Source organism: Syzygium oleosum, unplaced genomic scaffold (genome assembly GCF_021117445.2).
Source record: "Syzygium oleosum isolate NSW1041296 unplaced genomic scaffold, Sole_v2.1 Sole_v2.33, whole genome shotgun sequence".
NCBI lineage: Eukaryota > Viridiplantae > Streptophyta > Magnoliopsida > Myrtales > Myrtaceae > Syzygium > Syzygium oleosum.
The window spans coordinates 1323866-1337704 of record NW_026607517.1 but is presented as its reverse complement, the minus strand read 5'-3'; the positions used below and the strand labels follow the sequence as shown (position 1 = coordinate 1337704).

Sequence of the window (13839 nt, the reverse complement as noted above, 5' to 3'; positions counted from 1 at the left end):
GCATAAACTCACGTGGACCGCTGATAATAGGACATGCGGCTCAAACCTGGAATAAAAAAAAATAAAGCTATATTTCGAGTCTCCCTCCTTTGGCGCCCTAGGAAGAAGACTCTCCCTCCCAGGCGATCACGAGAAATCGATCACAAAAGATAAGAATCCTACCTCGAGTATGAGCATCGGTGCGGAATCGACCGAAATCGAGCCTTCTGGTGGAGGAGCGGCTAGAGAGAGAGAGAGAGAGAGAGAGAGAGGCGTTTGAGAGAGAGAGAGAGCTCCAAGGGAGAGAGCGGCGGCTGCTACATATGGCTCTCTATAACATATTTATATATATTATTTATATATTTAACAACAGTTTATAGTAACTGCACAGTTTCAAACATTATTAACTTACAAGAGTGCAACGTCACAGACAGCGCCACTACGGCCATTGTTGACGAGTTTGAACTCTCCTTGCTGCTCAGGTAAGGCCAATATCATATGTGGTACACTGACTCGATCACTACAAACTTAGTCCTTCTTGCGAGACTTGAGCTCTTGAATCAAGGCCTCAACATCTTCATACGAGGACCCACGTGCTTCTACCGCTCTCTTGGCCTTCTCTCCATGCTCTTTGGCTTTTCTCCTCATCTTCGCCGCCTCCTCTCCTCCATCCATCAATTTCCTCACGGCCGCCTCCACTTTCTCCCTCCCCACTGGCGGGCCCGGCTCGGTGTTCCAAGACGTCCACACCATGCTCCCAACCTGGACCCCAATCCTCAACACATCAGTGATCAACTTCTCATTGAAAAGCTGCTCAGCCGAGCGCGGGAAAGTGACCGTCGAAAGGCCAGCGCTTACACCCTCCAGAATCGAGTTCCATCCACAGTGCGTCATGAACCCACCCACCGAAGGGTGTTCAAGAATCAACAGCTGCGGTGCCCATCCTCTGATAATCAACCCCCTCTCGGATTCCGTCAATCTCTCTTCAAACCCACTCGGAAGCCAATCCTCTCGGCCCCCCTCTCCATTTTCCAACGACTCAAGGATTTCCCCAGCAGCCCAAATGAACGAAAAGCTCGAAGCCTCGAGACCATATGCAATCTCAAGGAGCTGTTTCGGGGTCAACCTGGTCAAACTCCCAAAACTAACATAAAGAACAGAGTTGGGTTCTTTAGCATTGAGCCAACTCAGGCAACTGTGTACATCAGTAGCAGCTCGTTGCCCTCTCTCGGCATTATCCTCCGCATTCCTATTGCACAGCGACAAGGGTCCGACCACCCAAGCTTTCTTCGCCATCTCCTTCTTGAAGTACTCCACATAAGCCGGTTCCAGCTCATGAAAGCTATTCACCACAACCCCAAGCCTCCTCTCCTCCGAATTCCACATCCCACCAGGCGGCTTCCCGCCACCTGGATGCTTGTGAAAATGCGGAAGCTGCGACCTTGTCATCTTGATCCTATCCGGCCGGCCCGGGATCTCAAACGGCTCGTATTCGGATTGCACCATCTCCAAGGTTTTCCCGTACGCCCAGATGTACGGATTGCCGGAAGCCTCGAGACCTGCTGTGCGAAGGTACTGCTTCCCGGTAAACTTGTCCAGTTGCCCAAACTTAACTGGATAAACAGACCGAGAGAAGCAGCCGTTCCCATGGAACAGGATCCTGGGAACTCCCACCTCGTCGATGACCATTGGCCGACCAGCGGTGGAAGGTGTCGACGACGATGCAGTCGGGTGGCCTCTCAATGAGCAAGAGCCTGAGGGGTTCCTGGAGCATGGAGGTGTTGGTGAAGGGGGCGGCGGACATGTCGGAGTTGGGCGGCTCGGAGCCTGGGGGCAACTCGAGGGGAGGATGGAGATGGGCAGGCCCGAGTCCTGGTTGCGGGCGATGGAGCGTTGGAAGGAGATGGCTTTGTTAGGGGCGGCGACGATGGTGGACTTGACGCCGTGGGAGGCGAGAAGGCAGGCGAGGTCGATCATGGGAATCTGGTGGCATCCTCCCATGAAAGGGAAGAAGAACATCTCCACTTCGTCCGCCATTGATGAATGCACCGGAGAGAGAGAGAGAGAGAGAGAGAGAGAGAGAGAGAGAGAGAGAGAGAGAGAGGATTAAAGATGGTTTAAGCAGCTTGTGCTTGAGATTGAACATCTAATCCTTCATCTTTATGGTTTAAGTAGTAAAAATTCTTAAGCATGCTTAATAAAAAAACAAATCTTATCAACAGCTACCCTTAATAGTACGCTTATATTTACACTAGATAAAAAAATATATATATTTTATGTCTTGATGTAAGCGTGAGAAAAAAATGCATCTTGAAAATGATAAACCTTCTTTATTTAAGTACTTGATGACTGCTCATGAACAAATTGCGATAAAAATAATATCGAGTTCTCCAAGCTTCAATATATCTAATATAAAAAAAAATTAGAATTTCCAAGTTTGCTCTCTTTTCGACCAAAAATAAAAAAGAAGTTTGCTCACTTGACTAGTTTCCTAACAAATGTCTTCGAAATATTCACTAATAACATCCAATTAATCATGTGAACAAGCCCTATACAGATATTTATTAACTATTTATGTTGTTATCGCTTGCACACACATTACTAGAGAAATTCACACCCGAATATTGCAGTAAACTTTTTTTTTATTTGATTACTTAATAGAATCCCCCCAAAAACACACTTGGCATTCCTTACAAATCTATCATCTATAATCACATCTTCCAATATCCTAAGAAATGCAAAGTCCTAGTCAGTTTGATGCTCAATTAAAAATGGGATTAAGTGATGATTCGGTATTTTAAAATGCCGAACCTCACGTGGAACGGGGAAAGCCGATTGCTGCGCGCTCAAATTTGGAAATGACGTTGGTGCGCGCTCAAATTTACACAGTTGACCACAATGTATGACATCCATACATGCAAAAGAGACTTGTCCATCTTTTATCCATCATCCATGACAAAATAACGACTGAAAACGGAGACGGATCCGCGACATATCACATCCTTGCTGACTCGATGGTTGATGTGACGTCCTTTGGATTTTTCCATTGCCGGAGGCATGGCATGGCATGCAAACTTGGAAAATTCTAATTTCCAATGGCCTGGGGGGGGCGGCAAACCACCGTGTGGTGCAGTCCTCGATGTAGCTTTTCTGCTAGCTTTGCTGACTATGGCGGAGACGTCGGCGACTCGAAGGTCGAAAGAGAATGGAGCCCGACGCTTCGGAGAGCAAATTCTAGGGTTTCCCGAGTGTTATCTTACAACCTCGCTAACGACACTTCATTGTGATCAAATGAGTAAATGTGGTGAAATTAGTTTCATGACGTTACAGTAATCGGTCGGAAATTCGTAACCGGATATAAAACAATTGTTGAACGGCAAGGGCGTGATGCACCAAAGTATCTTAGAATTTCTCACATTTCGAAAGAGTTATTAGCAGCGGAGGCATGAAAGTTTTCGGGTTTGTGAGCCGGTGTAACCAATTTTTGAATATGACTTGTAATTTTCAGATGATGAAAGTATCTGTACATGTACCGTACAACGTCACAATAGGTTATCTTTATTGGATACACAAAACACAGTAAAATCAATTTATGACGTTATTAAGTATAAAATAATTGTAAAAAATTAGTGGTATAGTACGTTCAGAATCTTAAGAAACCTTAAAATTTCTCATGTCTCAAGAGAATTATTAGAAGTGGACAAGCAAAAACCTTAAAAAATTTGTGAGCTAGGCTGACAGATTTTCAAATATGACTTGTAATTTTTCGCGAATTATAAATATATAATAAGAAAGTTGGATAGAACGCATCTATGTAATTGAGGCGCATAATCACAAACCTTCATTCTCTTCCAATATTCTTCACGTTACTGAAGAACCGTTACCTTTTACGTTAATTTGATGAAAAAAAACTTTAATTACAGATGTAACATTGATGTTTCTGGAAAAAAAAAAAAAGAATTGATTCACGTAATATATAAAAAGGTCATTACCAATTATCCTAATGTACTAGATAAGAAATAGCTATCGAATTTCAAAAACATATTCTCTTTGATTTTGTAAACAATAGCAAGTTGATTGACTTTTCATGTTCGCCGTTAGGCTTCCGGCTTATTAAAAAAAGAAAAAATTCCAAAAAGCTGCCCGAAATATAGTCATTTTCTCAATTAAGGGTCTGAAGTGGACATTGTCTCAAATAAGGGCATGAAGTAGCCAAATCGTTTCAAATAAGGACTTGAAGTGGCCAAATCGTCTCAAATAAGGACCTTGGGCCAGTCGGTGACTATTCCGTCGCCGGAAAAGGTGTATTTTAGTTAAAAAAAAATTATAAGCATATATATATTTTATATTTTTTTACTTTTCTTTTCCTTTTCCTTTTTTCTTTTTCCCTCCCCAGCCGTCACTATGCCTGGCCGGTGACTCCCCGGCCTCAGGCGAGGGCCACCTAGCCCACGTCAGGCAAGGGAAGGGTCGCCCTCGTCGGCGTTGGGCAAGGGCGACCCTCGCCATAACCGGCAAGGGCAACCCTCGCCCTGGCCGGCATCAAGTGAGGGTCACCCTCGCTCACCTAGCCCAGGTGAGGCGACCCTCGCCCTTGCGTGGGCTGCCCTCGCCTGCATTGGGTGAGGGCGGCCTTCGCCTGAGGTCGACGACCTCCGCCGGTCCCGGCGATGGCCGACGGAGGGATGAGAGGAAAAAAAAAGGAAAAGGAAAAGGAAAAGAAAAAAAACAGTAAAAGATGAAAATACCCTTTGGCCACTGAGGTCAGGTTCTTATTTGAGACTGATATAACCACTTCAGATCCTTATTTGAGACAAAATTCACTTCTGGCCCTTATTTGAGAAAATGAGGGCACTTCATGCCCTAATTTGAAATAAGGTCTACTTCGGGCTCTTATTTGAGAAAATGACTCCACTTCGGGCCCCTTTTTGGAATTTTCCCTTAAAAAAATGAATAGTTCCAACTGCTCAGTGCACTACCAAAGCACTATTGTTCGATGTAAGAGTTGGTAAGATTCATTTTCAGTTTGCTTTCTTCGACTAAACTAATCTCATTAATGGGAAATTCAATTTCAGTATTACGCGCCGTATTAGGAAAGCAACTAAGGGTGTTTTTGTTTGAAGAAAAAAAATCGTGAATTTCTTTTGTGGACTTTCACATATTTGGTTTGTTAAAAATGATCGGTCAACAAAAAATCATTTACGGTAAAAGAAAATATGGATCCTTAAAGTAAGGAAAATGAATTCCATACTTTGAAAAGGGGGAAATATTTTCCTAAAAAATATTTTTCGGAAAGTACTTTCTTTTATCGTAAGGTTTTCCTCGAAACAAGCACGTCTTAAAGTAAAGGTTGCTTAGAATTGAGGATTACACTCTCTTAACAACGATAACTTGATCTGTGAAGAGATATCTTAAATGGCATTTGTGGGTTATATACATACATATTTTTTTCTACTTCACAATTTCTAATACTTGATACTTTACTTAGAGTGCGCATGTTTCGCGGAAAATGAATGAATTGGTAAATATTCTCCTCAAAATGATCGATTGTATCGCTTAAAAAAATGAATGAATAAAAATATTTTTATCGTCCACGACAATATTTAGACATAAATTGCCGTCGACAACGAAAACATTTTTCTTCCACTAATTATTTAAAGCGATATAAGCGCTTATTTTTAGAAAAATGTTTTTCAAATCGCTCATTAGAATTGCTAATTCTATGTTGTTCATTGCTCAGGTGCTTATCCAGGGCACTATCGTCCTCCACCTTACTGAGGGGGAGCTTCTGCCAGAAGAAATGTTGAAGGTTGTGCAGGAAGCTACTGTTGTATATAAATCTTGTAATTACGTTGTCTAACACCGGTAGTTTTCTTCTTTTGACCTGGAAAATTTTCTTTTTGTTTTCTTTTTTTATTGTTGCTTGTCAAGAAGTGTTTGGACAGCAAATTACTAGACCGTCTTGTTTTATACCAGTTCCATTTTTTTATTACGAGTAAAATCTATATCCACCTAAAAATCTTGCTAGTAATAAGAGGAAAAACCAATTGTATTGCAAATGGATGTCTTCCACGGTGGGCGTACGAGCCCAGTTGATTTGTGCGTGTCTTGTGTATGATCATGTCGTAGCTGCTGATCTTTTGGCCGCATGTAAATCAAAAATCTCTTTTGCATTCATCTGCATTGACCGCCACAGTTTCGGCGTCGATCTCTCCATTCATGTTGTATGTCATATCCTACATTCTCAAGCAGAAGCTATTGGTAACTAGCACGATCGTTACGACACCGTGGAAGAGAAAATTTGCAGGGGCCTGGTCAAAATTATGTTCAAATGAACTCAAATAGCCAGCAGCTCTTTCGTAACCGAAAAGAAGAAACATGGAAACAATCCAGACTAGTCTTATTTTGGAAGACTAACATTATTCATGTAGACATAACCACAGCTTCTGTTTTCCTATAGTAATAGTTAAACATATTCACATGACCGCTAAAGTTCTGCATTCTCTGCAAATCTGTCCCGCCAAAGAACATCTGAATTCTGAGGCGAACGTGCATGCAATGCCTTTTCTTCACCTGGCGCTTCGGATAACTTCCACTCTCCTGGAACAGCAAGAAGAAATCCCGTTAGCACTTGGCATTATCGCATGCAAAGTCACGAAAACAACAAGGAATATTCAACTGACAGCTCTACAGTAAACAAGCAGGGACAAATCGATCATGTCTGACGATGATAATCGTAGATAAAGCAATTGTTATTCCCTTCAAAAAGAACAAAACTCACTCAGAGCAGTTATTTGATGAGGATGCATCTTATAGGTGATCCTTCTGCACCAAGCAATCTCAAATGCAGACAATGGACAGTATATACTCCTGCGGGGACATCTTCGAGTTTCAAGCCCTCAACAAGAATAATTTCCTGCGGCATTACCGTAGTGTAAGTTTCTTGAGCCGAGAGCTTCATATGAGAATGCAACGGCGCGAAATCTAGGCAAAATTACCAACACTAGTTTAGATCTGATTCAGGGTGAAACATGGTTTTTCTCAACTTTGATCCAAAAATTTCACATGGGTCAAATCATTTTCCTACCCGGCTTTCAAGGAAGACAAGATGGGCTGGGATCAAATCATCAAATGCAGCAACAGACAGGTAATCAACTCCTGCATTTTATAGCACAGAAAGCGTCACGCAAGAGTGCATCTCAATCTAAGACGTTTACTAATCTACTAGTTGGAGACCAGGAAAGAAAATAGATAATCGAGTCACACAATTTTTCAAGAGAGGTTCAGGAAATAAAAGGACTTGCAGTAGTGCTCAAAAGCCCGATAGCAACACATGCTTCAGCATTTTCATACACATGCATGTCTTTAAAAATCAACCAAATATCACGTGTTCATGTCGACAGTTATCACAGCACCATATTGCGACTTGTGTCGTCAAGAAGAAAATCAAACAAGATGAAAGAATATGCATTTTTTTGTCATGCCTAAGAGAAATAACATTTGCTTGCAGTGAAGCTGCAAGTGAAAATTGGAAGTAATAGAAAAGGTAGCTCCCCAACAGAGAAATAGATCCTAACATGGTTTCTGGGTAATGATTAGAAAAGAGCATGAAGTACACTATAAAGCAGTGAGTCTAGGTAAAAAGGTGAAGATAAGATGATAATCAAGCAAACAACCATGAAAAAGAACTCTCACTATAATCGCATCAGAATAGCAAAGAGGCACGAATCCTACCAACAAGTTTAATGTCTGTGTTCTCTACCAACCATTTTGCTCCATCTCTCATGAATCCCACATAGCTTGTGTCCAACTCTTTTTTGTGCATAAGCCGTCTGAGAATGAAACAGAGCGCGGATCAAACTCGTCCTTCTGATCATAGCACTGACTAATACCACAGTCCATTAAGATACCCAGCCAGTGCTCTAATAGCACATGCACGGGCGACACAATTTACAGCAACATGGAAACACCACTTTAGTTCAGCTGACCAGGACCCAAAGAAAGATGCCTAGGAGCAGAAGTTTACCTGTCAGTATTTAGGGTTCTAAACAACACCCGTCTCACACCCTTGGGAATATGTAGAGACTCCATTACTTCAGCTGCAGGAAGTAGCCTATGTCATTCTTACGGAACTGGTTGGGCATATCACTATGTTTTAATCTCAAAAGCTATCGTATCAAACTCAGGCTGAACGCTACAACCGTGTAAAACTGTCAACAGCCCAATTGATGACAAATGAAACAAAAATCGTTGCTTATTGTTAAGAGCCAACACAGTTTCACTTAATTGCTATCTAGCTCAGATTTTGCATGAATTAAGGCAAAATCCGCTACCCGTGTATCAAATGCCAAACACTATTAAAGCAGTTAGCACAATAAGCTGCATGCTGATGTGATCATACTATTCCAAATATTTCATAACCGAATCAAAATTTTTCAGAAAACATCATTAGTAGTGGCCCTTCAATTATTTGAAGAACAGTCATTCTATCCACAAAACCAAAATTGCACACATAAAGATACGGTCATTTACATCAAGCTGCATGGGAGGATAGAAAGAACCATTAGAGTAAATCCAAGGGGATGATATTTCCCTTCTACATTTTTCACAAAATAAAATAAAACCAGCAAGCACGGCACAAGTAACTAAACAAATTGAACCGATCCCTCAATATGCTGTTTGCACTAACGCATGAATGGAGAAACTTCGTGGAAGAAGCATGTTAAGACTATGTTTTTTGACAACTTAGCATGCATAACACATAAGTGATCAGCATGCTGCAAGAAACTCAACTGAGGGACATACCTGTGAGATTCTTATCCCTTGGAACGTCAACCAACAATGCCGGACCTAAAGAAGGAGAAACCAACAGGCACCAAAATTTTACAAGACAGAGAGTATAGCATAGCACTACATCAATGAAGATGAGGATAAGAAAAATAAGAACGGAGAGACCCTTAAATCAACTTGAATTAACTTCAACACGTCTCTACATACTCCTGCGCTGTATAAGAACTGGTCTACTCTAATTAACAAGACTTACCTTTTCAATTAACCACCTAAATCCTTGGCCACAGAAACCAACCATTTGATTGATTGACAAGTGAGACTCGTGAGGCTTTGAAGTTCACAAGACAAAGGTCGGTGCAAATTATTACTCCTCGGCAAAGAACAATTTTGAAGATGCTCAAAGCCATAGTCGGCAGAACCACACAATCATCAACTACAGAAGCTAAAAATAACAACTCCTCCTAAAACCTACTGATACTGATACCCAAAAGAAGAAATCAAACCCACCATCAGAAACCGACACGAAAAGCCCACAAATTTACCATTGAGGACTGCCAAATCAAGCGTGTCCACATCAAAACCGGCATCGACGTAGTGATCAAAGACGTGACCCGGAGCATCCACGTGTGTCCCCGTGTGAGCGGGCAGCTTCATGTCCGAGTTATTCGCTAAAGACCCATTCTTCATGCTCGCCGCGAGCCGCACAAACTAACCCAACCCATCATCCGATTTCCACGACGGCATATCACTAGTGATCCTATGGCTGATATCGAAGATCCTCCCGCCATCATAAACTTCTCGGCGGACGGGCCTGAGCTCCTCGCCACCGTCGGACACCGAGCAGTCGCCGACGCTGGGGATGGTCGGGTAGGCGTCGATGGCCGCGGCCGCCGCGACGGAGGCCGCGGCGATGAGGAGGTGAGCGAAGAGAAGCGGGGAGAGAGCGTTCGTGCTGACTCGCAGTGTCGAGAGGGAAGTGTGTGATTAGGCCAAGAAAAATCGAAAGGTAAAAGAGAGAGCTTTTTCGCTTCCAACTAGTATATAGCGTTTGAAGGGAGGGGGTGGGCGCGATGTTGATGAGGACATCGTTTTAGAAGGAAGACATGTAATCTCGACACTCTCGCCAATCGTGTTGTCTTCCCTGCTTCTTCTTTTGGGCTTTGACAATTTGACCACATTCCGTTCGTTGGCCCAACAGAAAAACACAAAAACGTATCATGGGTCATGACTTTTAAGGTCCTTCACTGAAAAGAAGAGGAACTTTTGAGGAGCACTCGTGCATCCAAAGGTATCGCTTTCCCAGAGTTTCGTACGAAGCGCATGAGTGCACGATCAAACGGTTACGATTGACCGTGAAGACTTCACTGTTTAGGGATGAAAGTGTCCTAATTAGCCCAAAGAAGTACTCGATCGCAGCCGTTGCTTGAGCAGTTGCTGACAGAAGTTTATATAGGGCTAGTCGAGTCTATTTAATCTTTGAGAAGTCATCAGTTTCAGAGATGGACACAGGAACAACTCGTACACAAAGTTATAGCCCATCTTCCCCGTTCATGGCTCGTGGTCAGGAAACAATCACAGTAAGCAAAATCAACCAAAGTAGGATTCGAAAAACTTACCATTAAGGACTTCCAAGTCTAGCGTGTCCACATCGAACCCGGCTTCATAGTAATGATCATACACATGCCCGGGAGCATCCACGTGCGTGCCCGTGTGAGCAGGAAGCTTCATCTCGGAGTTGTTGGTGAGCGAACCATTCTTCAAGCTGAAAGCAAGCCAAAGGAACTGCCCCAAGCTCCCCATCGATTCATAGGACGGCAAGTCCGACGTGATCCTGTGTGTGATGTCGATGATCCTGCCATTATCATATACTTCTCGGCGTACTGGAACTAGATTTTCGCTAACAGGGACCGAGCACTCGCCGGTGTCGGCACCTGGAATCGTAGGATAAGCAGAGAGGGAGGCGGCGACATGGAACGCAATAAGGGCGAGGGAGACGGATGACAGGACGAGGCGGTGGAGTGTGTAGTTCATTGTTTTGGCCACGTTCAAGAGCTTGCGCAAAGCTCTGTGACTCTTGTACACTGAAGAAAGGGTCTGTGGAACAAGAAGTTCTAGTTCTTGCAAGACAAAATAAGATAAGATGCTGCACTTGGGCAGTGCCAAGATTGCCCGGTTACACTTGGCATGTGGAAATACCACGGAACAATATGAAGATGAAAGGTGATAATCTCTCAGTTTGGACGATGGGGTCAAGATTTGTTCACAAACTAGTGGTGCAGAAGAAGTGCACTTCCAATGTCCAATCTCCCGTTCAATATCTCTCTACCAAATTACGAGAAAATATTCAGTGGTTCGTGCGTGCCACATCACGTGCCTACGTGCATAAACTCACGAGGACCACTGATAATAGGACATGCGGCTCTAACCTAGAATAAAAAAAAAATAAAGCTATATTTCGAGTCTCCCTCCTCTGGCGCCTTAGGAAGAAGACTCTCTCTCCTCTGTGCCTATAGGAGAAGCCGTGAGCAAAGAAGTGAAGCAATTAATGCACGCATTAATTGCTTTGTTCTCTCTCTCCCCCTCTCCCTCTCTTTTCTCTTTCACGTAAGTTTGAATGTCCGTTTCTTTTCCACTCTTCTCCTTCCCTTCCTAGAAGACTTCCTCTCATGTCATCCTTGTTCTTAGCTTTTCTTCTGCACTTTCGTTGTCGATGGATCCGCAAACCGCCGGTGAAAAGCGAAAGGTCGGTCACAGTGGCTGGGTCCCACGACCACCTCCGCCTCCGTCCTCTGCTCGCCTTGCGCGCCCGAAAGGGAGTGAGGCAGAGGCCAAGGAGCGGGTGACCGCCCTTGACATACGAGCTTGGGGGCGAGGTTGGGAGACGGCATTTTTTTTCTTTGGTCGAAGGCGGCAGCTCCCATGGCGAGAAGGCCGTTGCTGCAGCCAAGCCCAAAGCAGCTGCAAAGCCGAAAGTTATGACGGGTGTGAAGAGAAAGGCGGCCAAGAAGTCGAAGTTGAAGCCCGCGACGAAGGCGGTGAAGACTTCTGCCAAGGCGATGCCCGGGAAGAAAGCTGTGGAGAAGGTTGCCGCCGCGAAGCTGAAGAAGATGCCGGCGAAGAAGCCAAAGAGCGTGAAGACGCGGATGAAGAAAGCGAAGAAGTGAGTTAGTGCTATGTTCTTTACTAGCGTGAGGCAGAGGTCGAGGGGCGGGTGACTGCCCTCGACAAGAGCTTCGGGTTGTCGAAGTTCTTCAGGGAGCAAGTACGAGCTTAGGGGGAGAGGGCATTTTTTTTTTTTGGTTGAAGGAAGAGGACAAAATGTTATAGTTTGTCATTCGGGCTGTGTAACCTAAACAAAGTATTGTGCAAGAGCCGGCCCTCAGTTGATTTTCTCATAGATCAATATGATTTTCTCTCATATGATCATTTTCTCATCTTTCACGTCTTCGACTTCCTTCCTATTTTTAATGCCAGAGAACCTCTCCTCCAAGCCCAAGCCAGATGATCCTCGGCATCATTGTCATCATCCATCCACATTGCCGACATGTCCAAGCTTTTTTTGACGCCTCATATGAACATGGCGAGATCACTAAGGTTGAAATTTGACCAGAGCGCGGCGTGAAGACAGCGCCGACTTCACGTGGTCACACATCAAGTTTTACGGCCACGTCTCTCAATATGGTCACGCGAGAAACCACGTGAGCGTGTCCATTTCGTAGAATCACCGAATTCGATCCATCTTGTTAAACACGGACTAATCCTTGGAATTATCTAGACGCGACGACATTTTTTCTCTATCAAAACTTGTCTCGGGTTGCCGGAAGTCCCCTTTCGATGGTCCAAATCTAATTCAACTACTAGGTCTCGATGGCACGGGATTCGATTTTCTCGGAGTAACAAGTGATATGCACGTATATATAAAATTTGGTAAGGCCGTTTGCCTTGTGAAATAGCAGAAGGCTAGTAGGTACACGACCACTTGCGACCAGCAACAAAAGTTGTTTCTACGTTGTGCACAACACAAGAAACCCAAAAAAAATTTAGTAAGCATAGGATACGATTTCGTAGAAGATCGTGCTTCGTTGTCGAGCTCGTGATGGCCAACAAAGACGCACGAATTAGCTGTCCAAAGCTTGAAGTGGAAGACAACCCAAAGTAACACGATTCGCTGTTTGAGTTCATTCTTTTGCTCATATTATTTAAACAATGCAATAAAGACAACTGATAAGAAAATTACAAGAATAAGCAACAAATCGGATTAACTGTGGTGCGCCAAGATGCCGAGGTGAAGCTCGCATTGATCGAGAAGAACTTCGAGAACCTGAAGCTCTTGTGGAGGGTAGTCACCCGCCCCTCGGCCTCTGCCTCACGCTAGTAAAGAACACAGCACTGACTCACTTCTTGGCTTTCTTCATCGGCGTCTTCACGCTCTTCGGCTTCTTCGCCGGCGTCTTCTTCAGCTTTGCGGCGGCAACCTTCTCCACAGCTTTCTTCCCGGGCGTCGCCTTCGCAGAAGTCTTCACCACCTTCGTCGCGGGCTTCAACTTCGGCTTCTTGGCCGCCTTTCTCTTCACACCCGCCATGGCTTTCGGCTTTGCAGCTGCTTTGGGCTTGGTGGCAGCAACAGCCTTCTCGCCATGGGAGCTGCCGCCTTCAACCAAAGAAAAAAAATGCCGTCTCCCAACCTCGCCCCCAAGCTCGTATGTCAAGGGCGGTCACCCGCCCCTTGACCTTTGCCTCACTCCCTTTCAGGTGCGCGAGGCGAGCAGAGGACGGAAGCGGAGGCGGAGGCGGAGGCGGAGGGGGTCTCGGGACCCAGCCACTGCGACTGACCTTCCGCTTTTCACCGGCGATTTGCGGAGCCACCGACGACGAAAGTGAAGAAGAAAAGCTAAGAACAAGGATGAGATGAGAGGAAGCCTTTTGGGAAGGGAAGGAGAAGAGTGAAAAAGAAATGGACATTCAAACTTACGGAAAGAGAAAAGAGAGGGAGAGGGGGAGAGAGAGAACACAGCAACTAATGCGTGCATTAATTGCTTCACTTCTTTGCTCACGCCTCCTCCTATAGGC

The 13839-nt window shown here is 44.4% G+C and overlaps 1 protein-coding gene and 2 pseudogenes across 1 annotated transcript; all 3 read right to left on the bottom strand.

Moving 5' to 3' along the window:
* Positions 1–507: 507 nt before the first annotated feature.
* LOC130135437 (abscisate beta-glucosyltransferase-like) lies at positions 508–2077 on the bottom strand (annotated as a pseudogene).
* Positions 2078–6299: 4222 nt separating this feature from the next.
* LOC115668968 (cyclase-like protein 2) lies at positions 6300–10997 on the bottom strand (annotated as a pseudogene).
* Positions 10998–13163: 2166 nt separating this feature from the next.
* Positions 13164–13731, bottom strand: LOC115668314 (histone H1-like). Its single transcript, XM_030589778.2, has 2 exons — positions 13512–13731; positions 13164–13420 (listed from the first exon to the last, which is right to left on the bottom strand). The coding sequence occupies exons 1-2, from the start codon at positions 13729–13731 to the stop codon at positions 13164–13166; spliced, it is 477 nt and encodes a 158-aa protein (XP_030445638.2).
* Positions 13732–13839: the final 108 nt, after the last annotated feature.